The sequence below is a fragment of the Ostrinia nubilalis genome, chromosome 4, assembly GCF_963855985.1.
Source record: "Ostrinia nubilalis chromosome 4, ilOstNubi1.1, whole genome shotgun sequence".
Taxonomy (NCBI): domain Eukaryota; kingdom Metazoa; phylum Arthropoda; class Insecta; order Lepidoptera; family Crambidae; genus Ostrinia; species Ostrinia nubilalis.
The window spans coordinates 1,868,124-1,895,876 of NC_087091.1; the positions used below are offsets into that span (position 1 = coordinate 1,868,124).

At 38.1% G+C, this 27,753-nt stretch overlaps 3 protein-coding genes across 3 annotated transcripts in view; all 3 read right to left on the reverse strand.

Annotated features, from left to right (window-relative positions):
* Positions 1-27,753, reverse strand: part of LOC135088467 (THAP domain-containing protein 5-like) — a 462,607-nt gene that overhangs the window by 325,397 nt on the left and 109,457 nt on the right. The gene's annotated exons all lie outside the window — the stretch shown is intronic.
* Positions 1-27,753, reverse strand: part of LOC135088471 (glutamate receptor-interacting protein 1) — a 386,630-nt gene that overhangs the window by 315,582 nt on the left and 43,295 nt on the right. Inside the window, exon 2 of the mRNA XM_063983299.1 lies at positions 10,933-10,959. The gene's annotated coding sequence lies outside the window, so the exon portion shown is untranslated. The remainder of the gene's footprint in view (positions 1-10,932; positions 10,960-27,753) is intronic.
* Positions 8,070-26,989, reverse strand: LOC135071321 (uncharacterized). Its single transcript, XM_063965114.1, has 3 exons — positions 26,933-26,989; positions 10,933-10,959; positions 8,070-8,336 (listed from the first exon to the last, which is right to left on the reverse strand). Exons 1-3 carry the CDS (start codon positions 26,987-26,989, stop codon positions 8,070-8,072), a joined length of 351 nt encoding a protein of 116 aa, XP_063821184.1.

Genomic DNA, 27,753 nt, shown 5'->3' on the forward strand with positions numbered 1-27,753 from the left:
ACCTACACCAGCAAGTCACACTCGTGTATATTAGGACATCTGTGTCACTGCGTGATCGAATAAACCCAAAGTCACGTAAGACCTTAGTACAGTCGTCTCGTACATTCGTGGAGGGGCCTCACAATCGAGTCAGAATATAGTAGAATTGTAATAGTGTACACAAATCTATTTAGTCTGCCAATGTACTATTTGCACATATTAGGGTGAGTATAGACTAGCAGTTACTTGTAACAGAACATCGAGCCACTCTATGATTGTTCTAGTATATCACGTCAAGCTCGCTAGCCGTTTTATTGCACGAGCGAGCCTTTGCACGAGCGCGGGCGATGCTTTCAACAACATGCGTAACGTTACCTTACATAAAAGAAATGCTCTAGTTTATACTCACCTTTACTCATACAAGTTTTTTTTTTGTACGCAGAACAAGGCAGGTTACCAAAATAAGTTTACTTTTTGAAACTAGCAAGTGTGCTTAGATGATATATGTACAAAAATGCATAATTTGTGCCCATTTGAAATATTTTAATAAGCAGTAATTAAATTGAAAAATTAATTAAACGACCCCACTGCATTCTATTCCATTACCCTCATCCAATCGGTAAACTTATTTTAACTGCACTGTGGACATGTTTTCTCGTTTCTCTAAGGGAGTGTAATTACTTTGTCTTATCTACCTCAGATAACAAGCAAAGTCGCTGGAGTTGTATCAATTTCTCAGTTTTTCCTCGAGGAAACAGCGTGGTGGTTTCTTTTTGATAAGACATCAGGAAATAACAGTAATTACTAATAGGAAACTTTATTTACAAGTTGCTATATCATTTCGGTTTTTTTAGGTTTAGATATTGGAACTTTTTTTTACTTACACCTAATCATTGTGACATACGTTATCATTTGGTGGAGAAAGATGAAAGGTAACATGATTTTTAATCGAATAGAATATTAGCTACAACCTCTAAAATAAGCTTTTCTTTCAGGGTGTGAATACATTATTTACTTTTAGGTATGTAGAGATGATATTGGTTTTTCTATACTGGTTCTTTTGTGAGATAAATTACAAATTAAAAGTTTTATGATACATACTAGCTATGAGTACATGCAATAAATTCGTCATGACGTTATCAAACCGTGATTCCGTTTAACTCTCCACAAAATCTCGCCAACAAGCGAACTAACGAAACGCCCGCGAAAAAATCCCCACCAAATTAAAGTCCACCGCATTATTTGCAAATAAATTGCTTCACAGTAAATCGCTCCAATTTACTTGTTCAATTTTCTAATTCAAATCAGGAGGGGGACTTATCTCGGCTTACACAAAGCCCGGTTCGTGTGGATATCAGAAAAACCTTAGTTTAAAGATAACAAGAGGTCAAGGGGCCAACCTATTGTCAGGATACGTTCCTCATTTAGCTGGAGAGCACTTTGGGCAATAGAGGTAGGGTCAGTAAACTTGGGAATGAGATTGGATGTGAGATCCGGCTATGTCATGAAAGGTGACCTGTCAATGTACAGTCAACATCATATACTACACTAGCGGCCGCCCGTGACTTCGTACGCGTGGATCCCGTTTTACCCGCTAGGGGTGGAGTTTCGTAAAATCCTTTCTTAGCGGATGCCTACGTCATAATATCTACCTGCATGCCAAATTTCAGCCCGATCTGTACAGTGGTTTGGGCTGTGCGTTGATAGATCACAATGTCAGTCAGTCAGTCACCTTTGAGTTTACAATAAATATATTTAGATTTTCTTATTTTCTTTCGGATAACAGTCCGAGTCAGATCATAAAGTACCTACTAAAAAGTTAACAAATCATTAGTAAACATATTTTGGTGTGGTCTGGACCTTCGTTTATTATTAATTCGTAATACCAGGCAACATACAAGTATTCAGATACCTTTATGCATAATTTTCAGCCTTTTTTAACCCCCAGATTTCAGTGGAAGCCAGAAAATCTTAAGCTTAGCTCTTTGCCGGCTCAAGGATAAATGAGTTTCTTTCAACTTACTAAAGATAGTGCTAAGCAAAAACATTTGTAGATATCCTCACTAATGTCACCGAATTGTCGATATCGATTTAATAAAAAAAAAATTACAGTACTATAATAAACTTGGGGGAGGCCTTTGTCCAGCAGTGGACGACATTTGGCTGAAACGACGACGACGACGACGACTATAATCGCTATAGTAGTACAGATTGTTTATCATCTGCATATATTATTAGGCTTATAGTAAATAATAATAATATTTTGCTTTAACTCGCGAAACGAACTTGATAATATGCCTTCAAATGTAGAGTAAAAAAAATCATAAATATTTTAAGTCATCGATTAGGAAGAATAAAAAAACATTGTGCCATATTTGAACCAAGGACACTAAACGAGGAAGCAACTTTCACTTTCAACGTTCTGTAATGTACCTAATTGATGTTTAGTAGATGCCTGACGATACATGGAAAAGTTTAAGTTACATTTTTGTCATCGATATCGATATTGTTACAACAAACTAGAAGTTAGACGGGATCTAAGCCTGGCTACGTATATGTTCAAAGTAGTACGGGGGCGGGTATGCAACCAGGTCGTACTGCAGTCGATGACGCTTTGTGTGCCGGACCGGTACGTATGGCGGCGCCGGCAGCCTCCTCTATTCGCAATTCCGAATGCAAGAACCAATATGCTAAAAGAGGCGCCAATTACCAGAACGTTGCGTACACTTAATGTAGTAGCTAGAACCGTTGACATATTCAGCTGTTCTTTGACTGAATTCACAAAGGTTACATTATTTATTTTATGTTATAGCCATAGCGGCAATCTTAATTGTTAAATATGTACTAATTAATCTACTCTATCGCATTGGGGTAACCTGTAATGTTAGAGCTAAGATTGTTATTAAATAAATAAATAAATAAATAAATAAATAAATACTATCGACAAAGGCACATCACTTATTTTCCCTTTGAATCCAAGGATGATAGAGATGTAAAACATCTATTCATAAGGATAAATAGTGAAATATTTTGCGTTTGAAGCAGAATATCTTATTCCAAATGTAAGTATTCCTTTTTTGAGTGTACTCAGTCCCCTTGCAGCACTTTCTTTGTGTAAGATTAAAGTAAATAAATACCCTAATACTTGACTGTTTATTTTATTAAATAGTCAAAAGCATGTCAGATTATTACCTACATTTTTGTTGTGAAATTGCTTGTATTAAAACTAGCTAAGATACCGTAGAATTGTCTTTGTTTTGCCATAATATTATTATTAATACTCTATTTTCATATTATTTAAGACATTAAATTCAGGCAACGACAATGTCTAGGCAAAAATTTGGTACACGATTAGACCGTAGACGAAATAAAGAAAAAAAGAGTCATAGCGAACACAATAGACTAAGAATGGGGTTGCACCATCTTACTATAACTTTGACAAACGTCAAATTTTAATATCTCCTCTCCATCAAATTCCATACAAAAAGCACCAGTTATCGTTAAAGTTACTGTTAAAGTTAGGTGGTGCAACTCAGCCTAAACATTTTGTTGTTGCTTTAATTACAACTACGATTCAAATTGTTTTTAATTTAAGCATTAAATTGACGCTTTGACGTATTTCTCTTTAATGATTTCTAGTGAAACCAGAATCGATCCTGATCATCACTTTCCACTAAATGAGATTCAGGTTACCCCTTTGTGGTTATTGTAATGAATTCTGCGAAACCTCTGCAACGCAAACTAACAATTTAACATTATTCACCCATCTATGACTCAAAGTACTAAATACTTTTTTTTAAACTTGTAAACCCTTGAAAAAGAGGCTGACAGTAGTGACTGAGTTTCTTGCGCTGCTTCTTCTCAGCACTGGTCCATTTATTGTCCCGAAGCAGTGGTAGGGTTAATACTGGGACGTGTTAAAGTGCTTTTTAGAAGCCTACTTAAAAATAAATGAGTTTTATGAGTTTTTAAAGAAAACATAATAGTCATTTTGTTTTACACAAATTACTTTAAGTCCCGATAACCTCTCATAGTAAGAAAACGTTTTCTTCTGTTACGAGTAGGTTCACCGCAATAGTCCAGAGGCGGCGGGGTTCAAACGAGCGTTCCTCGGATCTCAGTCCGACACCTTTACCGTTCGCCTATAAATAGGCCCTATATCAATACTACCTAATTACAGATAGAATCAATCAGAGTTGTACTAAGATACACCTAATTAAGTTCTAGATGTCACCTCAGGGAATGTTCATTTGCCGAAATGCGCGGTGACTAATGAGGTAGCTTAAGAGGTATCATGGGAAATCGTGATCGCAATTAGAAGTACAGATGACGGCACGTCAAGATAACATTGTGCAGCCTTGTTTCGTTGGAATAGATGCGGTTTTACAACAAACATTTGTATTGTTATGTGATGGGACTTAAATTACAAATGGCTTCAACTGCTAAAGTATATTTTAATTTGATCAGCTAACAACATTTTCCGAATGAATCGTCAATCAATTTTTTTAGTCACTTTTTCGTTATAAATTATGTGACAAACTTTTAATGCAGCCCGCTGTTTAACCCGACCGCAGACCGCTCCAGCAATTTTTTTACTGACTTTGGTCATAAACTCTTATAGTTACATAGTGTTAACATACTTAATTGAATTATTGGTACAAAAATCGTCAGATTTTGCAGCTGACCATGTTAGTTAAAATGGTCCAAAGTGAACGAATTAGGTATGAATATAACGAAATTTTGTTTCGTGTCGATTTAAATTTTTAGCATTCGCCGTACTAATTTAAAAATGATAACGTAACGTTAATATGATTATTTTCGGAGCAAAATAACGTTAACGTTAACGCGGTTACTCCCGCAGAAAATATCGGATGGTAATTTTATATCGCTTTATAAGCTAATATGGTCGGAGCTTATATTTTACGTTTATTTCACCTGTAAATATAAAAGCACATTTTGACTTGTAAATAGAAATAGTGAAACGGTTTTGTTCATCGTTTAAAGGATTATTTTCAGTATAATAGCTTTATATTTATACAAATGGAAAATAAAGGATCAAATACATTAAAATTTAATTCGTAATAAGACTATCATAAAACTAAATTTGAAGTTATTTTAGCTTAACACTAGAGTGCTCGCGCCCCTAAATACTCCTAGAGTGCTCGCGCGGGTCACATATGTCACCCATTATGATATGGGTTTATTTTTGCTAATCTTATTTAATACAAGTAAAACAATTTATAATATTAAACATAAACAATATTTCTTACTAAATAATTTAAAAAAAAGTGAGTAATTCTTTCATGAACTCATATTATACACCAAAATAAATACTTCAATATTTTCCAAATATTTTAGAGTCGCCGAGACTCAAGTCGTTTAAATAGTCCTTGGACCCATTATTTTGGCAAAAATATCACCTAATTAGAAAGTTTATCAATAGATTGATCTTATTCTGTGATATTTTGATCACAACTCGGGCACGATTTGATTTGATGATCTGGACAAAAACGCCTATTGCACTTGTTACATTTGCTTACGAGTGCTTCGATTTCTTGCTCTTGAGCAAAAAACACATCGTCTATTGCCACAGTACTGGCAAGTTTTGTGCTAGTTGGTGTTCTCGCAACCCCAGAAAAATCCTGGTTTTTAATTTTATAGCCCTAGGTGTATTATTACTTCATTACTTACAATCTAAAACAACTACTTTCTTGCATCAGTTTATGCTTATAAAGCAATATAATTATTGTAAAAGTTTAAAAAATGGTTAAAAAGTATAACTTTGAACTTAAATGAAAGTAAACTTGATTTTAAACCGCGATGCTAAGGGATCAAACAATTCCTCGAGTGCTCGCGCGGGGGACATGCGTCACCCATACACTTTAAAATGTTTTCTGCACTCACATTGATGCGTCTAGCAAGATGGCGTTACTACTATCATGTGCGACAATATATGCTCGAGGAATACCTGAGAAGGCAGCACTGTAGCTCGATACCTATATGTCACCCGCGCGAGCACTCTAGTGTTAAATTAACGTTCTACTATCAACATTATACCCCACACTTGGGCACATCGATCAAATTGCTGTCCCAAAAATCCAAGTACACTCTATTTTAGCCTTTATCTTATCGCCCGATGGTTTGTTACAGCATGCACCTTATCAGACCGTAACTAAATTCACTATTTACGAAGTAGTGGTCCATCGACGTTCGACAATCAATCACACATGCGTATAATATTGGAAAGCCCGCGCCCTGCAGGTTATGAGATGAAATCTGGGCCCCTTGTTTTTGTATCGTGTCTCTATATCGTGCGTTATTGAGGGTACCGAATGAAGCGTAGAATCATTCTATTTTACTCAGAAACTTAGCAGTTGATTCGATATTTAGGATCTTAACATCCTGTAGACTGTAGACTTTTTGTCGGACTATAGCGGGCTGTTAAACAGTATGAATATAAATGAAAGTGTGCACACTACACCGATTTAGTAAAAAAAAACCATTTATTTTGCAAAAAGGCTTTTAAAAAGCACTTTTTTCGCCGAGTGAGTATCGCCGATTCGTCATACAGTAGCCGACTGTCTACTGTATGACGAATCGGCGATACTATCGTAACTACGAGTATCTTCGTAACTATCGTCCGACTAAAAGTTTTCAGTCTTCGGGGTGTCTATTAAGGATTGAAGCTCAATGTTTTCACAAAATATTTCTTGCTGTGTGAAACAGAATAGTAACTTCTAAGCTATTTGCGTGCGTTGGTAGCGCCCCAAGATTGCACCCTAAAGAAAAATAATGTGCAAGATAAAATAACAACTTTATGCTTTTACTCCAACCGTTTATAGAAATCATTTGAAGGTTTGTTATTCGACGGCGCTTGAGAAGATAATACAAGTAAATAAAAGAAACATTGCATTTAGAAGTTACACATCGCTGAATTTGTATTTCATATTGTGGACTAGAAAATGAAACTAGTCATGGGTAAAGTGAAAATTTTGTGCAAAATATCGTGAATTAACTATGGATTTATTAAAAGCATTGTGCTTTACTGCTCTTGGAGATTTTTTCTACAGGACTACAGCTATCTGTTTGCTTAATTAAGGTAAAAAACTAAATAAAGTTGTATTTTACCAGAAGTAAGTATGCATTTGTATTTTTTTTTAATCTCCGGCTATCCGGCCGGAATTCGGTTTTTGAAGACAAACAGTTTCTTGTATATTCAATCAACAATGTATTTTTTATAGCACGTGCTGGAAGTTTCTCGCTAATGTAGAATAAACTTCTAACGTAGCTATTAATATACCTTCTTTTTATCATGCCATTAGACCTTTCCATAAAAACTTTACCTCGTGAACAATGTTAAACGATTTCCAATCATCATTCATATCAAAGGCAGAAAATACACACGCTCCATAATGAATCAAGCAAAATACTTAAACAATGCATTCAATATCACTAGTCTAACAAACGTTCTCGTAGATTGCAAAACTGTGCCGTTTAGAATCAATAAGCAATCTAGAAAAGCGGAAAATTGCTCTGCAGCATACAAAGGATACTCATTGAGTATTATTTACTTTCCAGTTCTGAACTTTTAATAGCCTCGCGAAAATACTGTTATGAGTATGACACAAACTTTTGATTCCAATTTATTTCTCACTATTGTCCTTTAAATAAATTCTTTAGCTTTAATAATCGAAATGGCCGCATGGATGCATGTCGTCACCGGCCATTGTGGAAATCAATGAGGGAGGCCTTTTTTTTTTTTTTTTTCGTCAGGAAATGCATGAAATTGCATACCCACTGGGCCGGGGGAACCAGTGGGTTATGTGAGGCTCTCCCTGCCAGATGGGCAGGGCCTACTCACTAAAACCTGACGGTGTTATTGTCCGAGCTAGACGGCCTAGACATTCTTTCGCGGCTCCGCCCCAGACTGTGGCTCGCTCTGTTGGTCTGAGCAAGCGACGACTGGCTTCAGGGGAGTAGTACCTCCCCTGTTCTTCACTAACGGTGCGCGTGAACACATACGCGCGCCGCCGCCGCGGATCCTCCTTTAGCGGCCACCAAACACCCCCGTGTCTAGTGGCCGAGGACCCTTAAGAGGGGGCATGGAGATGGTAGTGTCTCCTGCGGTGTCCTGGACGTCGGCGACGGTTCGGTGGAGCGTCAGGCGAGGCCTCTCGCTCCCTCTCCGCCGCTTCTTTCTGCGACATGATTTCCTCGCAGAAGTGGAGCACCGCATGCCATGCATCTGGGTTCTCTAGCATACGAGGCAGGATGGCCCGTAAGGAGAGATCTTGTCCTACCTGTTCCACGAGGATTTCGCGCTCTGCCACCCAAGCTTGGCACACTTCGAGTGTGTGCTGCGCGGAATCCTCAATGCCTTCTCGAAAATGCCAGCAATTGGCACTTTGCTCCCGTCCTATCCGAAATGTTCAGCAGTGGACAGCTGAAATGATGATGATGATGATGATAGTAATGAATAATCGAAAGGAGATATTCCTCGAAGCGCACCTTTAATTACTAATGATTTTACGCCCGTATTCACAAACGATGCTCGCTTAGGTGAAGCAGCAAACCGAACGCACAGCGTTGAATAGAGCTCTGTAATTGATTCGTGTGTGACCCTGTGCGTCCACGCGCACTGTGAGATCTCATAGTAATGTTTGTGAATACAGGCGTTAAACTTTATTTTTACTAAAATGAATAAAAAGTACCAGGGCAACATAGCATTCGAGGAATAGTTTAGGTGCGCCTCAAAATTGGTGCGGTTTGAGGAGTACCTTCATCGAAAGAAAAAAATACCCAAGAAGGTATAAAACAGTTGGCCATCAAAATTCAAATTAACCCAAAAGAAAACATTAGGATATATTTAATTGCTTTACTCAGTTATAAAAGAGCGTTTTCTTTTATCTCAAACTTCTAATTTCTGTTCCAGAAAGGTTTTAATGTTCAACAAATTAATCAGATCCTTAGAGACAGGGAAAAGTTACAAGGTCTTAAAAGTCCAGATTTAACGGTGATTAATCTCTTTTTAGACGATTTTTTAGTTTCAACAATTATAATAAATCAGGCAGAAAGTTAATTGAAAATGTTACAAATTGATCGTAAACATTTGTGCCTTAATTTAATACGTCATAATAGGGATGTTTCCTGGGTAAAAAAGCAAGAGTTTGAATTAATCCGTCGGTTAACTTGTGAATAAATGCTCAACAAGTCAATACGTATTCTTTACTTTCAAACTAATAAAAATTGAAAGAGATAAAGCGCGCCAAAGTTCAAAAGAAATGACTTGTGACGTCAAGGCGTTCTTAAAAGTGTAGCACTTTGTGACGCCATGAGGAACTTCAACACATCATAACTTCGTAATTATAATTTGTTTGATTGACAAATAAAAATCTTACATGTCCAATATTTTTTGATAATGTAATTGACTGACTAAAAGTTTATTTTTAGGAAACTAGCCTATTAGAATTTTCTGTACCTATTTCAAGGCATCATACTACGTCTATCAAACCATCATCATCAGAATAAGTCGCATTCGATTTCCACGCAATATGGACTCACATGAAAGAGTTTCAGTTAGGTTTTTCAATTTGATATACTCGTGTATGTTTCTAGGAATACAAATACAGGGAATTGCTACAGAAGCTGTATTTTGTGTTAGTGGAAAATGGAAATCGATCTATCACCAGAAATGGATTGGTGTGGGGTGATGATGGAAATTCTAAGAAGACCATGCATTTGCTTAAAATTGTACTGCGACATAGTAATGTTGCCTCTGTTTGACTCAGTTAAAATTGTGTATTGGCAAATTATCTATGTATTAACACAATATTTCATGAAATGTTTAGTATTTATTGAGCTATATTATGTAACGACGAATAAAAACGACTTCTGCAGTGAAACTTTTTACAGCTAATGTGCTTTTGAGAGTGCAAAGAAGACAAGACGTAAAAATTTTTTTTGATGGAAATGGAAGGTGTAATATAGTGTTATATTTACATTTAGGTCGCGGGAGGCGCCTGGATGCGAGCGGCGCAGGACCGGTCTTTGTGGAAATCCTTGGGGGAGGCCTTTGTCCAGTAGTGGACGTCTTTCGGCTGAAACGAACGAACATTGACATAACCAACCTCCTCCGTGCTTCTTCTAAGGATTTTTTTTATCCGCAACGAGGAAGCTCTAGGCCTGTATCTCACCTGATGGTAAATGATGATCAGGCCGAAAGTGGAATCATTTCAAAAAGCTTTTGTAATAGTATAAAGCTTAAAATGTGAGCAAAAATGTTGCTTAAAATATCAGTAAAACGTAGTAAAGACCTAATGAAGGCTGTAACGACTATTTAGTTTGAATATCCGAAACTGTGAACACCACTAATAGTTGGAGGAATAGTTTCCAACTCCGCTTTGTACTGTGCCGGTTTGAACGCTTCCTGCGTGGCGCAGCTTAATGAGCACTGAGCTAAAATTATTGAGATCAGTTGGGGTTAGTTTAAATTTTATGGGGAATTTTTAACTTTAAACCGACAAATGCCCTACGGGATTGTCAATTCGAGGATCAGTGAGACGGAGATGTTGTTTTTTAGTGAGGGGAGTCCCAAATAACCTGCCACTGTAGTCAGGCGGCGGGTATGCAACTTAATGCATTTTAACCACCGAAAAAAAGGCTTGCCTAGACGTTGCGCACCCGGACCAGAGGGACCCGACTGGTTTTTCATGTGTAGACCCCGTTCTCCTAACAGGGAGAGCCCCACATAACCCATTGGTCCACCCAGTCTACTGGGTATGCAATTCAATGCATTTTTAGTCGCAATAAGGAACGTAACAACGCCTAACACATAAAGCGTGCAAAGAAAGGCACGGTATTAATATAAGGCCCTCATATCACCTAAAGATGATTGTGAAAATGAAGCCGTTATATGGCACATAATGGGCTAGTAAAATTAGATTTATGACTCACCTGACCCTTGTTCTCGTACCCCGCTACCTGTACAGAAGAAACAATATTTTAGTCACTTAAAGCTATGACGACGTTTTGTTGGATCATGTCATAATATTACTTGGGCAGTATTCGTAAAGGTAGCAGGAAGACGCTGGACGCAGGCCGCTACCAACCGGGCAACATGGAAAGCATTGGGTGAGGCCTTTGTTCAGCAGTGGACGTTCTATGGCTGAGATGATGATGATGATGGGCAGTATTCAAGGTCTTTATCATAATCTGACTCCAACCTTAGTAGTCGCTGGTGGGTCACAGGTCCGTACTAAATGCCCGTTTACCTTTTTTTAACTTAAAGTCATTGCGTTACTTTTCAGTCAAATGACGTCCACTGCTGCACAATGGCCTCCCCCAAGGTTTCCACAATGAACAGTCCTGCGCTGCCCGCATCTTCCAGATCGTCAGTCCACGCTATTATTTTATACATAAATAATTATTATCATGTTTGTTTTTTTTTTTTTTTTTTATGCTAGCCAAGGCAGGTATTTGATCGCAATCGCACCTGGTGTTAAGTGAGATGCAGTCTAGGATGGTACATATCTGCCCTGTAAGTGACATATTAACAACAGAGAGCACGTGCTCCAAAACATTCCGCTGGAATATTTCTATTAAACAACGTAATGAACCTCAAGTCTCAGTGAGTACGTAAGCCGAGTATAATTGGAAATTTTCAACAATTAGGCCAGTAGAATTAAACACAAAAATTGATTAAATCGGAAATAATTCCTACAAAAGATTTTTTTGCTTTAATGGCTTCATTGGTTGCCCATTAAGACTCTCCTAAGTTTTCGACTTCGACGGAGTTGTGCTTAAGTGGTGGGGGCCCCCGAAAGGGGCGTTTTTTCGGTTTTCCGGTTATACCGCGTAAAGGACTTACCCTATCGAAAAGTGGTCTTCATGATGATTAAAGGGCACTTAATCCTGCATTGAATAAGACCAAATTCATATGTTTTGGACAAACCGTTCTCGCGCTAAAGTTCGGCAAAGTAGAAAATATACGTATAATTAATGACCCTCTCCACGTCCAATGGCTTGTTACCCACATGCTTCCAAGCCTTGTAAAGGGTCGCCTTAACCAGTGTAACCCTAACAAGGCTCACGAGTTTGATTCGCTTATCCTTGTTCGTCCCAGCCGTTCCTTAACTGCGGTTGCTGCACCTCTTCCTGGCACTCTCCTGAACGACTCTGTGTTACCTAATGTGGCTGCCCCTCTTCCTTGTACCCTCCTGTACGATTTCATTGCTTAGCCATATGCCTGGTCCAACGTTTGACGCCACAAAATCAACTTCGTACGAGTGAAAATAGTTTAAATACAATTTCCCGTGCTTGCAACATTTTTCTTTACTGCTTCGCCTCTATTAGTCGTAGAGTGATTGTATATATCCTATAGCCTTCCTCAATGTATGAGCTATTCAACACAAAAATAATGATTTCAATCAAACTAGTAATTCTTAAGATTAGCGCGTTCAAACAAACAAACAAAAAACTCTTCAGCGTTTTAATATGAACTTGTTGTTGTTGATTTTTGGCGTCGAACCTTAGACCAGGCATACGGCTAGGCAACGTAGTCATGCAGGAGGATACAAGGAAGAGGGGCAGCCACAGTAGGTAACACAGAGTCGTTCAGGTGAGTGCCAGGAAGAGGTGCAGCAACCGCAGTTAAGGAACGGCTAGGACGAACAAGGATAGGCGCATCAAGCTCGTAAGCCTTGATAGGGTTACAATGGTTGAGGTGGCCCTTTTCAAGACTTGGAAGTCTGTGGGTAACAAACAATTGGACGTGGAGAGGGTCATTAATTATACGTATATTTTCTACTTTGCCGAACTTTAGCGCGAGAACGGTTTGTCCAAAACATATGAATTTGGTCTTATTCAATGCAGGATTAAGTGACCTTCAACCGTCATGAAGACCACTTTTTGATAGGGTAAGTCCTTTACGCGGTATAACCGGAAAACCGAAAAAATGCCTCTTTCGGGGGCCCCCACCACTTAAGCACAACTCCGTCGAAGTCGAAAACTTAGGAGAGTCTTAATGGGCAACCAATGAAGCCCTTAAAACGATAAAATCTTTTGTAGGAATTATTTCCGATTTAAAAGCTAATTCTACTGGACTAAATACCCACTTGATTTCGTTAGCGTTACTGTTCGATAAAATTACTTTTGATGAACACGAGCTTGTTTACCAGTGGCGCCCTCGTTGTTTAAGAACAAAGGCCCCGTTTATCTTACTTATATTATAAATGGTAACTTTATGATGGATGGATGGCTGTCTATTACTCTGTCAAACAAAAACTGAACGGATTTTAATGAAACTTAGCAAAAATACTTTGTATACCTGAATCTGATCTCTAAGCACGAATAACACGAAATTTAACCGCATCTGTGGTGGTAGGGTTTGGTTGGTGGTAGGGCTTGTTCTAAGTCCGCCTGGCTAGCTACCACCATCTTACCTAAGTCTGTCGCCATTAACAACAATGTTAACAGCATTGTTGTGTTCCGGTAGTTAGAGGTAAGATAGCCAGTTCCTCCGTGGTTGAGGATTCCGGGTGAAGCTCGGTTCCACCTTCGGCCTGATCGTCGCTTACCATCAGGTGAGATAGAGGCCAAGAGCTTCCTCAATAATAATCCTTATGGATAAAAAAAACAATCAGGTGTTCCGTCTGCTCGTTTGCCTCCTATCCCATTTAAAAAAAACTCTTATGACAGCAAATAATTAGTTTTCATGACAACTAATAACTCTCCGATCGCTATACGATTACGAGAGTTGTTCGTGTTAAAAACTATCCTATGTTCTTTTTCCGGGACTCAAACTATCTTTATGCTAAATTTCATCAAAATCGGTTCAGCGGTTTAGGCGTGAAAGCAAGATAGACAGACAGACAGAGTTACTTTTGCATTTATAATATTAGTATAGAAGTATAGATAACGATCAGTGTCAAGTAAGTTGATCTGTGGCAAACTTTATATTTCACGCAGGCGAAGCCAAGGGCAAAAGCTCGTATATCTATACAGGGTGGCCAGGGAGTTAACGTTCAAAGCTAAAATTTAGATTCCTTACATCAAGGTGTATCTAGATCACCCCCATGTACCTATGTTCTACGATTTTGTTTACTTTAGGAGATAAGTAGTTGTTGTTATTTTTTCCTTTCACGTATGGTTGGTTTTTAATGTTTTTCTCACTCTGGTGAGCACCTTGTAGTTTGTTTTTACTTACTTACGCTAGAGAATTTTCCAGTGAAGATAAACTTTCAAAGCTATACGGTTGTTTCTCACCACGCGACCACGTTCTCAATCACAAAATTAACGCTATCTCCTAAACTAAGCAAAATCGTAGAACGTACATGGGGGTGATTTAGATACGACTTGATGTAAGGAATCTAAATTTTAGCTTTGAACGTCAACTCCCTGACCACCCTGTATGTAAACCGTATCTCGTAGGGTTCCGTAACGAGTTCGTTGAACCGACTTCGGGTGTCAATCTTACAGACGTAGTGATTCAGTGAAGATATCTCGAAAATCCTGACTATCCTGAGACGTTTCAGAGTGAGGACTGAGACGAAAATATACGATAAGTATATAGTTACGTTTGGGATGGATGCAATAGGTTTAAAAACCAAGATTTGTTCGCCAAGTTTTGTTTTTTATTTGTCAGCTGTGAAACTGATTTTTTTTTAGTTCAAAACGTGCGATTATTCTGTCAAACGCATTGTTAAACAGATTTTATCGTACGTTTAGAACTGTCAAATGAATACATTTGTTTTAAATACACAATTGCTACACTGACTGTGCAAGCACGAGCAAAGAACGCAAACCGCACCTCTGACAGATTCCCTTATCACAACCACTGACTGATTGCCTTGACCGACAATGAGGGCTATCGTTTTTATACTTAACAGTTGGCACCCCTGGCGATTGACAGGACCTTACTCTACAGTGGCGCCATCTTGATGAGTGCAAATGCGATAGTCCACCTACCACTTTCGCGCTCACCAGTTGGTGCCATTGTCTTCGCTACTAGCAAGTGACAGGACCTTACTCTACAGTGGCGCTAACTGGTGAGCGCTAAAACGATAGCCCTCATTGTGTTGATACATGATGCGTTCACTTTGACCCGACCGCAGACCGCATTCAGTGTATCCAATCCTTTATTCTCATGAATTTCCCGTCGCGGTTACATTTCTGCGGATTAAAGACCAATCCAATCTGAACGCGCCTTTAATTTCGATCGACCGAAAGCTTTGACGGTGGTCACAGGACTCACAGGTCGCCAGAGGACGTAAATTGGAGGTTCCCCTGGCTGTGTGGTCTGTTATTTCCATGCCAACTACCTAGGCAATCTGACGCGATCTCTACTGCATCAGTAAACTAGTTCTTAAGCAGCTACCACAAAAGTACCTACGAGTATATTACTCGTAAAAGTAAGTAGTTCGCGTCGTAAGCCTTTTAAGCCCGTATTCACAAACATTACTGTGATGTCTCACAGTGCGCGTGGACGCACAGGGTGACACACGAACCAATCACAGAGCCCTATTAGTACTAGTGATATTGACATATTATGACGTGATAGAGCATACAACATAAAAAAATGACATTAATTGTATGACATATTCTACAGCGCCCCTAGCGGCTACTTTCAAGAAACAAAATCTTCATAGAGATTTTTGACGTACTCGCTAGCGAGCATACCTAACGTAAACTCATGGTAGTTACACTGAAGCACATTTGAAGTCTCGCTGACGTTTGACACCCCAAAAATAGCCTCCCATGCGTGTGTCAGCGTCCCGCAGTGCTTAGGCACTGAATTAAGTGCTAGACCTAGATTCACCATTAATTTTCTACAGCCCTGCTTATTTGAGTGAACCTACCTCTGATTGCAGTCATAAAATGTTGATAGAGTCAGTTCAATCTTTGTCTCACTAAATATTAATTAATTAAAAGAATCCCAAGTATATTTGCTGCTGGTCCTTAACTCAACTTTGTACGCCACTCATAAGCCAAACATAGATCTCTACTCACTATTATTTATTTATTTACACTTTTGCACATACAACTGTACAGTGGCGGACTTAATGCCAGGTGGCATTATCTGCCAGTCAACCACAGGTCGAGTAGAGAGACTAAGGCGGTGTAATAAATATGACGTTTAATTAATATACTTACATAGCATTAGATAAAATAAATAACATAAGAATACATATTAATATAATAGACATACACCTAGATTAGGGTGTCCCATAAATGGCCGAAAAAATTTTTTTTTTAGATATTGAAATGCATACCCTCTATTTCTTTTAGTACTACTCAGACATAGTTAAATACAAAATTTCATCTTCCTACGTCAACATTAACCCGTGCCGACTGAGCTCTGAAGATTTTGAAAAATGCTGGTTTTACCCCTTTGGTTATGTAGCTTAATCAATTAAAATATTTAAATTTTATAAAATATTTATATAAAGAAGATATCAGACAATATATTTTACCTTTGAGGGTCCCTTTTTTACATTCTGGATACAGATTTCCATGCTCCTGAATATTGGCCTGATTTTTGCTACACTGTGCGTAGCAAAAATAGCTTTTTCTCTTCCTTTGCAGTGATCAAACAATGAAAATCTTGCATAAGCTTTATAGCTCTCTCAGCTGTATCATTAACTACCCTTAAAGAAAGCACTTTTTTGCTTTTAAATAGGCAACATCTTCATCTCATTTAGAAATGGGTCTCAGGGGAAAATTCTTATCAATTTTCAATGGAAAAAATAAATGTATAGTCTTGACAGACACTAAATCACTCAATGGGTTTCCAGCAACAATAAATAAGGCAGTATTATTATCAATTCATTAAAAACATGATAAAAAATTAGTACTAGTCCTATTTACCATAGAAATAATCATACCTTCTTCAGATGGAATGTATATCTTCCCAGAATCATACACACTCTCTCTTTGTACTTTTACTACAGTATTGACGGTGTTTGTTCATTACCTTCATCATCAAAGAGTGATAAAACGGCAATTTCTTCTGACATGAAGTAACAAAGATGTTGACTAAACTTGCTCAAGGCTGCTTTGGAAAATCAATTTGTCAACACTCTCATATACCTTTTGGAAAGTGGATGTCAAGAGTTCCTTAAGGCTTTCATCAGAGCTGGTAAGTTGGTCGTGATGATTAATTGAGAACAAATGACAATACCGCGAATACGCACCGCTACTGCCGCGCAACATGTTTCGATGCAAGTCGGCACGGGTTATCGTACTCCAAATAAAGTAAAAATTTATTTCCGAGTGTTTTAGAGGCAAACAAACAAAACTAAGACCTATGCGTTACAAATTTAAAACTTTGAAAATCATGGGACACCCTAACCTAGATACATAAACATAATAATAATATTGGCGTACACATAACACATGTCAGAGATAAAAAAAAAAAAAGTTTTAGTCTTTGAAATAATTGCGCAGAGCCTTTTTGAATGTAAACTTGGAGGCTGCTTTTCGCAAACTCGGTATTATGTAGGTACATTGTACACCAACTGTATTCCGTCAGCTGTTTTACAAATAAATTACTTGATTTGATTTGATTTGATTTGATTTGACTTATCCTTACAGTTAGGTATTTATTTTATGTGCCAGAAATACAGACATGTATATTGTACGTCTTCAAGGGATCAAATAAGGTCTACCTAACTTCTTGGGAAGCCAAATACAAAAACTTCTGAGTTCAGATCCGATTAATGTTATGAATACAATTTAACATAAAAGTATGATTTATTATTTCGAGGGAGTACAAGTTTAACACCCGTATTTACAAACGATGCTTGCTTAAGTGAAGCACCAAATCGGACGCACAGCATTGAATAGAGCTCTGTGATTTGTTCGTGTGTCACCCTGTGCATCCACGCACACTGTGAGAGCTCATAGTATTGTTTGTGAATACGGGCGTATTTCCTGTACGTATAAAGTTGTAACAGTTAATTATAACACTGGACAGAAATGTTAGACAAATATTTGAGAAAAAGGTTCTCAACCACTGTTTATTTATGATATACGTTACCTTCTATGCTACCTTAAACGATATTACGATTTCTCAGCTTTGTTTGTCTTTCTTTCTCATAAGATGAGCAAGTGAGACGGGTAGCGCCAATAATATGAGAATGGTTGTGTGAAACAAGCCCTGGGGCAAGAATCATTGTCGTGGGCGTTTACCTGTAAGAAATATTTACTTTTATCCTGAAATAGATTCATCATCATTATCATCATTTCAGCCATAGTACTATTGGCAACAGTGTTAACTGTCCATTGTCGGTCATGCCGTCTCGTTCTATCGCAAAGAGTCACCATTTGATGAGAGCGAGAGCAAAAACGGAAATGGATAGTTAACACTGTGGCCGTGTGTACGTCCACTGCTGAAAATAGGCCTCCCCAATGATTTCCACAATGGCCGGTTGGTGGCGGCCTGCATCCATTTTTTAAAGGACGTGCGCCGGTAGCTTTAAGGCCTGCGTCCAGCGTTTTCCTGCTACCTTTATGAGGTCGTCGGTACACCTTGTGGGTGGACGTCTATAGAGACGTAATAAAATTCATAAAGATTTAATAATAGAATAAGAAATATGAGACAAACCCAGTTGACTATACATAGATACCTATGAAATTTCTGAAAATATACAAAAATCTAGAATTCGTATATTTGCTGAAACGTAAAAAGCAAGCATTCTTCGTTGCCTTCAGTATCACATTCGCAATTCGCATTCTAAAGCCGAAAGCAAATAAGAATAGAATAGGACAATTTCAGAGGCAGTTGAAATAAAGCGCGGGCTACATAGGTGCTTAAAACGCTTTTTTATCGCATAAAAGCTCTTGATTTGGTACTCTAGAAAGAGAAAGCTTCACAGAATGTTGACTTTATTATCTACTTATTACTCGTACACTAATATTATAAAGGGGAAAGACTTGATTGTTTGTTTGTAATTAATAAGCTGTGGAACGTCCACCCACAAGATGGACCGACGACATCGTAAAGGTAGCAGGAAGGCGCTGGACGCAGGCTGCTACCAACCGGGCTCCATTAGGGGACGCCTATGTTCAGCAGTGGACGTCCTATGGCTGAGATGATGATGATGATGATGACGAATGAATAAGCTTCGAAACTACTGGACCGATTTGAAAAAATCTTTCACTATTAGAATTCTACATTATTTGTAATGAACATAAGCGATACGAAGTTCGCCGGGTTACGTAACGTAAGCATAATCTACGGAAAAATAATGGTCATGATTTCAGCCAAAGGACGTTCACTGCTGGACAAAGGTCTCCCTCAAGGATTTTCACAATGACCGGTCCTGCGCTGCCCGCATCTAGTTAGTAGCACAGAATAATAATAAGTACTATAAACAGAAGGTTTTCTTCGCGAAGGTATTTAAAAAAAAATGCTCAATGTTGTTAACAATATGGTGTAATTTAGCTTGTCTCAAAAGTCAAACAACGTTTTGTTGACACACTTCAGTGATCGGCACTGCGCCGAAGCCATATGGCTTCGGTAAAATGATGTGTGACGTGAAAAGCAAAACTGCGGAAAATGGCGAAGGAAATTTACATGATTATGCATGAATTATATTTTGTGTTTCTATTATTATTCAGGCAGTTAAAATACTGCACAGTATTTATTACACCACCGTTTTTACATACATAGTTTATTGTCTTAACAATGCAAATGGGTGAAGAATACATGCATGCTCGCTCGTGTTTGTCCTGTCGATTAGATATCTCAAGAGGTGTAGTCGCGCGTGTTTTGTTTTCGATGCAAACTAGCGGATATGAACAGACCTGGTAGTAGGTGCTTCCCTTGATCATGGGTCTACAGAGTCAGAGGTTGTCAACTTTAACTTTAGCTCGTTAGTCTTTATAACGTTGTTGTATTAACAGTTTATTTCTTTTTTATTTCGGTTATGGCGCTAAGTTCATTCGAGTTCTTTTGAAAGCCCTTGACTTGAAATCTTGAGTTTCTAAACGTGGAAGGTTAAGTAACTTGGCAACAAATCGTCGAACATAATATTATAGTACAGTCGCGGAATGAAAAGGTTCGTCACCTTAGTGTCGGTTTTCGCTTGCACTAGGTACTGTAAGAGTCAAACCTGCCAACATAACCGTGCAAGAAACATTGCTGCTAACATTTAAATAAATATGACGTTTGCTAACGAATAAGGTTTTGCTTGTTTATTTTTCTATCCCATCAGTGCAATGTTACAAAATGTAGTTTTTTTATTTAATAGATAATGGCAGGTTGAACCAACAAGAAGGTTTTAGTTTATCAATCATAATAGTCTTCTTGACAAGTTAAATCGTCAAACAACTTTGATCTGAATAATTTTGAACTTTACTAACGAACAGTTAAAGATTATTTTATCTAACTCGAGATTATTCTGTAACATAGTTTCACAAGGTAATATGTGCTCGCGATTCGTTGAAGGAATCAATTTGAAAAGTGACGAACCTTTTCATTCCGTGACTGTACATTGTAATCGTGACAATGGATTTTGTGTCTTGTTGAGTTTAAGGTCGAAAATCAATCGAGGATTTTTCCAAGTTGGAGTAAGTTGATATGCTTGCAATCGTACATTTGAAACAGAAAGAAAAGTTTTACGTTACAATATGTCTAGTCAAACATCTTTGTTTCCACCTGCCAAAAGGATTTATTTATTCATCTAAAGTTTCTAACAAGTCAGTTTCTAAGTTCGTTGGCTTTAGTATAACCTTTGAACACCCCCTACTTGGTCATGCCCTCTTGGTTTCTAACCTTTAAAAGGATTTTGACTTGCCTGTGTTTATGGTACGAACTTAGAATTATAAACATGTTATTAATATCAGATCAACAGCAAGATAAGAAAATTAATGCCGAAAGATAATAATAGGATAGATAGAAGATAATAATAATCCAGTAATTATTAGTCTATTGACTTGCAATAATAAGGCCTGTAACATACTCCTAATTGGTAACTAGATCGTATTGAAATACGATAGGTAGGTACTTAGGCAAGAAAGAAAAGTCTTTGGCATAAGATTCACAAACTGAAAATGTCAATGTTTTAGGCTGGGTTGCACCACCTAACTTTGATCGTAACTTTAACGATATCATCATCATCTTCATTTAGCCATAGGACGACCACTGCTGAACATAGGCCTCCACCAATGCTTTTCATGTTGAACGATTGGTAGCCGCCTGCGTCCAGCGCTTTAACGATAGCCGGTTTTTTTTTAGAGTTTGACAGATTTTTGACGTTTGTCAAAGTTAAAGTAAGATGGTGCAACCCAGCTTAAGTATTTCAGATGCTTACTGTACTGAATAGATATTTCAGGCCCAAAATCCAATTTAGATGCCAAGCTTTACATTTCACACGCAAAACAGAATTACGATTCTTTAAAGTTCATTCAGCCGCGAAATCAGGTTAAATGTTTCAACATTATCCTTTTATCAAGCTTACAAAAACCTTCCGAGCAGGTAACTCTCGCAAGACCGATTATATTACAGGGGTTCTCAACCAGTAGTGGTCCATGGACCATGGTCCGGAAAATTGACATACCTATAATATTATGGTCCACAATTTATTTTAAATTTCGCGAGCGGTAGACTACGCGTGTCACGTTTTTAAGTAATTAGTAATTAGGTCTACTATTCTACAAAACGAATGTAAATTTATTAGTCTACGTCTTTTAGTTTTAACGTAATTGTTGAACAAAGATACCCCTACCCAGCGGTTCCATAGCGCTGTTATATGCGGAAATGCACTGCCTGAAAGTATCACACAGCCTATTCAGACTACAATCATGCCTAGCCGCGCTATGGGACCGCTGAGAAGGGGTATCTTTGTTCAACAATAATGTCGAAACTAATAGATGTAGATCATCGATAAAATTGTCCATAGATTACGACCTTAAAGTTTGATCACTACATGCCCGGACACACTGTATATTACTTATTTATTTTAGGTAGTTTTTAATTTCTTATTTACGGATGTTTTTAATTGTCCCTGCTAATAATAAATAAATCAAAGTGGTCCCTGGTCCAGAACAGTTTGGGAACCCCTGGATTCTAAGGACAATACCAACTCTACCGAAAGAAGGCGAGGTATCCCTTATTTTTCCAGCCCTCCACATTTCATTCTTGGGCCCGGCACGTACTATACCAAGGTATATTATTAAATTCCGCCATGAGAGAGAAATAGATACGGGATTGAAAATCTAAGGTATTTGAGCTTGCGGTTACGTAGGTTAGGATTTACACTTTTGTTTCAGATTCAAATAGGATATAGGTGGTAATATTTGTTAGAGTCATGCCCTGCTTGTGATATGTAGTTTTTTTACACTTATAAACGTTTTAGTTATTATTTTTTATACTAGTTGCGTTTTACAGGAGTTGAAGCGGCGGGAACGGGAAGTGGGAATAGTCCCGTTATACTTTTGAATATAATATAATCCACTTTACTCTGAAGGGATGCTTGTCCTTTTTCTATAATACTAAAACACTCCATCATATTTGAGAATATAGGCCTCCTACAAAATATACTAATTAGAACAATATTCATAGTCATTCAGAAACACGACACAACGTTTTTATTTGTTGCGGTTTTCATATTTTCTAAGTGTCACACATTGCGTGTACGCGCCAACGAACTTTAAAATATCACAAAATAAACCACACTAAACTTATTGCCACTTGAAACATTTATCGGCCTCTCTCAAAGCTGGTTCTAAATAATAGTGATGTACAAGGCTCGAGGCTCCCGAGTCCTTTTGCCAAGAGCTCAGAGTCGTTTATAAGGCTCGCCTCGTTTGTATGAAGCTCGACGACTCGGAAGTCTTTTTTAGAGTTCGAGCCTTTTTCGGGGCTCGCCTCGTTTGTATGAAGCTTGGAGTCTTTCGCAGAGCTCGAGCCTTTTTGAAAGCCCAGTTAACTTTTGTGTTAAGATCGTTATATTTTTAAAAATCTTATAATAAAAATTAATATAGGTGATGTTTTTTTATTTTTTTCGAAGGTTTGAGCTCTTTTGAAGGTTCGAGCTCTTTTGAAGGTTCGAGCTCTTTTCAAGGCTCGAGCTCTTTTAAAGCCTCGAGTCATAGCTTAGAGAGCTCGCAGCTCGGCTAAGCTCGGGGCACCGAGCCTACCGAGCTCACTGAGCCTTGCCATTCCGCCTCGAGGCTTCAAAAATAGGACTCGACGCCTCGAGTCTTGTACATCACTACTAAATAAACGCCCAAAACGGTGGCGTTCAGAACAATCGTTTTACAAGCTCCAATAAAAATAGCGGAGTTACAATGAACGCGATGGCGCATTTTATGGACTGCATTATGCAATAATTCAGCCGGCGAACACTACGGGAACGTTCGGAAACTTTAGCTGGCGATCTAACTTTGGATGCCAAGTAAATCATTTTTAAACGGCTTATAGTACAGTTTCAGAAATATTCTTTTGATGTGTTTAATGCGGTAGACCATCTTTCTTTCTGCCTTTTTGGCTGATCACCAGCAGAGCTTCACGTTAGATAGCTTTGCCACCAACTTTTTAACCTCTTTTAATAGTTTTGTTTCTATTGGTGTTATAAAAATTTGGATTACACTAGCCATACGGATTGGGGAGCCCTGATACCGCATGGTCACTTTCTACCCTATGTTTTATACGTATGGAACTAATCTACTCTGCTGAAGTTAAGACATACAACCTCATAACCAGGACAAAAAATATTCATTGGAAATAACATAGAGACCTCCAGTACCATTAAAAAGTGGAGAAATAAGGGTGTCACAGGCTTCAGTCTGCCTTAGATACACAGACGGTATTATGCAATAATTCAGCCAAGAAGCGCTACGGTAGATCGTTCGAAAACTTTAACTGGCGATTTCCAACTTTGGAAGTCGAGTAAATCATTTTTTAAACGGTTCAACGGAAGTTTCCGATTCCAATTTCAAATTATTGTTCGGATGCAAAATGCTAAATGCATGAATAGATGACAGATAATATGGAAAGTCAATCTGGCCAATCTGGCTGATTTAAATTTGAGAGGGTGAAAGAAGAGAAGATCATAGCACACATTGTCATGCTATTTAGCCGCTTTTTAGAAGCTGAATGCAGCGACTACACATTTCACACCGCACACTTAAAAACGCTAAATGTGATGATAGAGTCGTTTTTCGGAAGCTCGACGCAATGACAGTTGCGTCTAAACGCAGGAGGTCGCGAAATCGCGATGCTGTATCGATAGACTCGCAAAATCGATAAAAGTAGTATGACTTTCTATGGCTCTAGTAGAAATTGTTTGCTTCAGACTGGAAATCAAAGCCTTAGCTCAAAATAATTCGTCTCAAAATTAGATAGAACCAAATTATCAATCTGAACTGACTAACGAACTATCACAAATCGTTTCACCAATATCTGTCAAGTTTGGCCAATGGTGGTGGGCTGTGACACGAAAATTACATCGTATCCGAACTGTCGGACTCGGAACACTTCCGAACTTGTCCAGGCGCAGTTAAATTCGTGTTCTGCTTGCATTGTTGTATAATCGTTAGCTAGGAGTTCTTGTAACTGCACGTATTATAATCTAAAGTACGAAATGTACGATGCACGTTACATTTAACTCTACTTCTGAGTTGTACCTGCAGCTCTAATTGCAATGAGTTACCTGAACGTTTGTTTGTTTTACCAACTTAGTACAAAGATAGATTGAGCTTGTAAGAAAGACATTTATCACTTGCGACTTAGAAAAACATCAGTGACGCAAGTTGTTGACAAAATTGTAACAATTGAAGGTTTCTGTGTTCACCACATAAAAATTACAGTTATTAAGATGACAGAACATTATTATAACAAATTGAAATACCACAGTTTAGGTGGTCTTATTGAAAAAGAGACCTCTTCCAGGCAACCCGAAAAGAAAATTACAGTATAATAACTAAAGGCCATGAAAAATTTAACGCCGTTGGAAAAATTTTAGTCCTCGGGAAGAACCTGGATGTTGGCACCGCAGGACTAGTAATGAAAATCTGCATGGGACGCCTTTGAATTCGATTGAAGAGAAGAAATAATTTAATACATGTCATCATTGTAACTATGAGTCACAAATAAAGATTTTGTATCTATAATAATGTGAGTAATTTTTCAAAAATATCTATTTTTATTAACCAACAATTTTATTATGAGGAGAATCTCTTTTCAAGCAAACTGCACGAATCATAACCACGTAACAAATCAAAATCGCCAACCAATTCAACGGGTATCAAGTATCAAACAGTCTGTGACGGCCGCCGGTGTGCCGCCTCCTAAAATTGCTTCATACAACTCCGCCGTCAAACTTCCTAAGTAGGGTAGTCTGAGAATTGCATTCTCCACTCAAATTATTGCATAATACATGGGAGCTGTAAATGTTGCAATATTCTTTTCACTTTAAATATGGCAAGTAGTTTCTTCCAATGAGAAGATTATTTTGTCTCTTAAATTCAAATCCTTAATTATTATGTATGCCCTTTTCAGAGCACTTTTAGTTACACGTTCCTTATCGTTTTCCCTACCACTACTTTGAGAAAACATATTGGATGATGCTGAAAATAAGAAGAAGTAGTGGAAGAAACTCAGCCACCTTTTCAGCCTTTTATCTGGGTGAATATCCCAAACACGTTTTTTACGCGGCGGAGCTGAGAATCGATGGGAGAAATGTAACTAGAGCGATGATTTTTTTTCTGTATATAGTTTAAACAGCATTTTACACGATAGCAAAGTCTTCAGGACAATAGGTAGTTATTTTATGTGCTAAAAAAATTTTCAAAGACCCAAAATCTAATAGCGGTGGCGCGTCCTAACTCTATTTCTACTCATAAATTGTGTTATTCCTTCTTTCTCGGGGACTCTAGTAATTTAAGAATAGTATAGCCATAAAATACATTAAATAAGACTTCCAAATGATATAAAAGAAATGTGATATTTCTTATTTTAAGTGTTTTAAATAGCCTTTCAAAACTGTCCCACGAAAAAAAGCAATTACAGTGGCTCAATTTCGACACTCTCTTACTTCTCCAAAGAAGCTTTGAGAGACGTAGAGTTCTTCTTCCCTGCATCACTCAGCTGTGTCCTCCTGATCGGGCTATAAAGACTTGCGACTTGTGGTATTGTTTTTCCAGCAGACCCGTAAATATTTGTATCAGCGGCACAGGAATACAAAATTTTTCAATTTCGCTGTCAAGTGTATGAGTGAAAGCTACTTACTTAGATGCTAAACGATTCTTTAACATGATTAAAGTTTGGTGTTTTGTTGTATCTGCATACAGAAATTATTGATCAGAATTATAGTTTTCATTATAATTTGAATTTTGTAACAAATTTTTAATTTCGGTGGCGCAATTTCGGTGGCTCCGGTGGCGAATCTATTGCCAGAATTGGTCTTATTGGCTCTGGAACATTGTACCTAGGTCTACTAAGGTCTCAGCCATAACTACAATGAGTCAACTACGTCAGTGAGTCGAAGTTGTGTGATGTACTCGCCGTATCTTGATACTGAGCTCGGTCTAGCTCCGAAGCTTGAAAACCTCTAAGTGGGAGGTAGTGAAGACTTTAAGAGATTATGGTGTCTCCAACTCTGAACCCTCGCAGCAATCAGATAAGTTTCGAGTTCTGATCTTGGGGGAGGGCTGATATGATGAAGTTTTCATACAAATACTTCAGAAGTTGCATGTATCGACAATCAATTTGACGCCATTAAAGAGACTGTAGCACAGCCCAGGTCTTGACCGAATCGAAATATGTACAAAAAGGCCAATAATAATGACTGATTATAGTCCTCAGTCTTCTGCATAATTTGACGCGGCATTAAATATGTACGTAGTATTACGAACGTCTTTTCGAAAATGAGGTTGTCTGGGATACTGGATGTTGGATAGCGAGTGTCATATTTCAGGAAAAAGCGGTGAAGCCCGAAGCAGGAGGCCTCACCTGACTCTGGACCATCGCCAACGTCCATTCCATTCCAGTCTCTACCACCACCACCATGTCTTATTTTTTGGTTTATCGGCCAATAAACATGGTGATATTTAAGGGAACTTTAGTACTAGCATTCCATCTAATTTCATAAGCTCAGTTGTGATTTCATTATCTCCTGGTACATACCTTGTTGTTTTTAATAGGGCATTCTAATCTCGCTCAAGCTAAAGTCTAGGATATCTTCGCTACAGTGTCGGAATAATCTCGATCTTCAGCCTAATTACTAGTAGTGCTTTTTAATCTCTCCTAGCAGCTTAGGCATTTACCAAAATGGTTCTGCTATCTTCCTTATTCATGTTGGTAGGTATATTCAATTTGGTCCTCGCAAATACATACTTTCGATTTATTACAAAAAAAATTGTCTCTATAATACACTTTGTATCAGCGTGAGGACTTGGATGGCTATTTATACATCGATACTAAGCAAAATCTTAAAAACAGATAAGAATAGTTCTGAAACAGCTAAAATTTCCCTAGTCTCGTAGGTTGCAATCTATTCTGCCACTCGAGCTGAAAATTCGTGGGGTTTTGGAGCTGGATTGGCACTGGTCGTGGCTTAGGCTTCATCAGTCAACATCTTTTGATCATCTTTTATTCGGAATTCTTCTATTTCGGTGATCACTTCTTCTTCTTCCTCGGTCCCTCACTGATGAGGATCGCGACCGCAGATAGTGTTCCTCCATAGACTGCGGTCATAAGCTGTGTGGTGATCGGAGAATGCACATGTGATTAAATTGCCTGTTCGTCTAAAAATGATTACTACATTTTGATTT

Bases quoted from the DNA above. Each gene is read 5' to 3' on its own strand.
- LOC135071321 (XM_063965114.1), bottom strand. From the start codon at position 26,989: ATGGTGGTGGTGGTAGAGACTGGAATGGAATGGACGTTGGCGATGGTC. The intron at 10,960-26,932 runs GTGAGGCCTCCT...TCTTCTGTACAG, and splicing joins TGGCGATGGTCCAGAGTCAG to GTAGCGGGGTACGAGAACAA. The intron at 8,337-10,932 runs GTGAGTCATAAA...GATTCCGCGCAG, and splicing joins GGTACGAGAACAAGGGTCAG to CACACACTCGAAGTGTGCCA.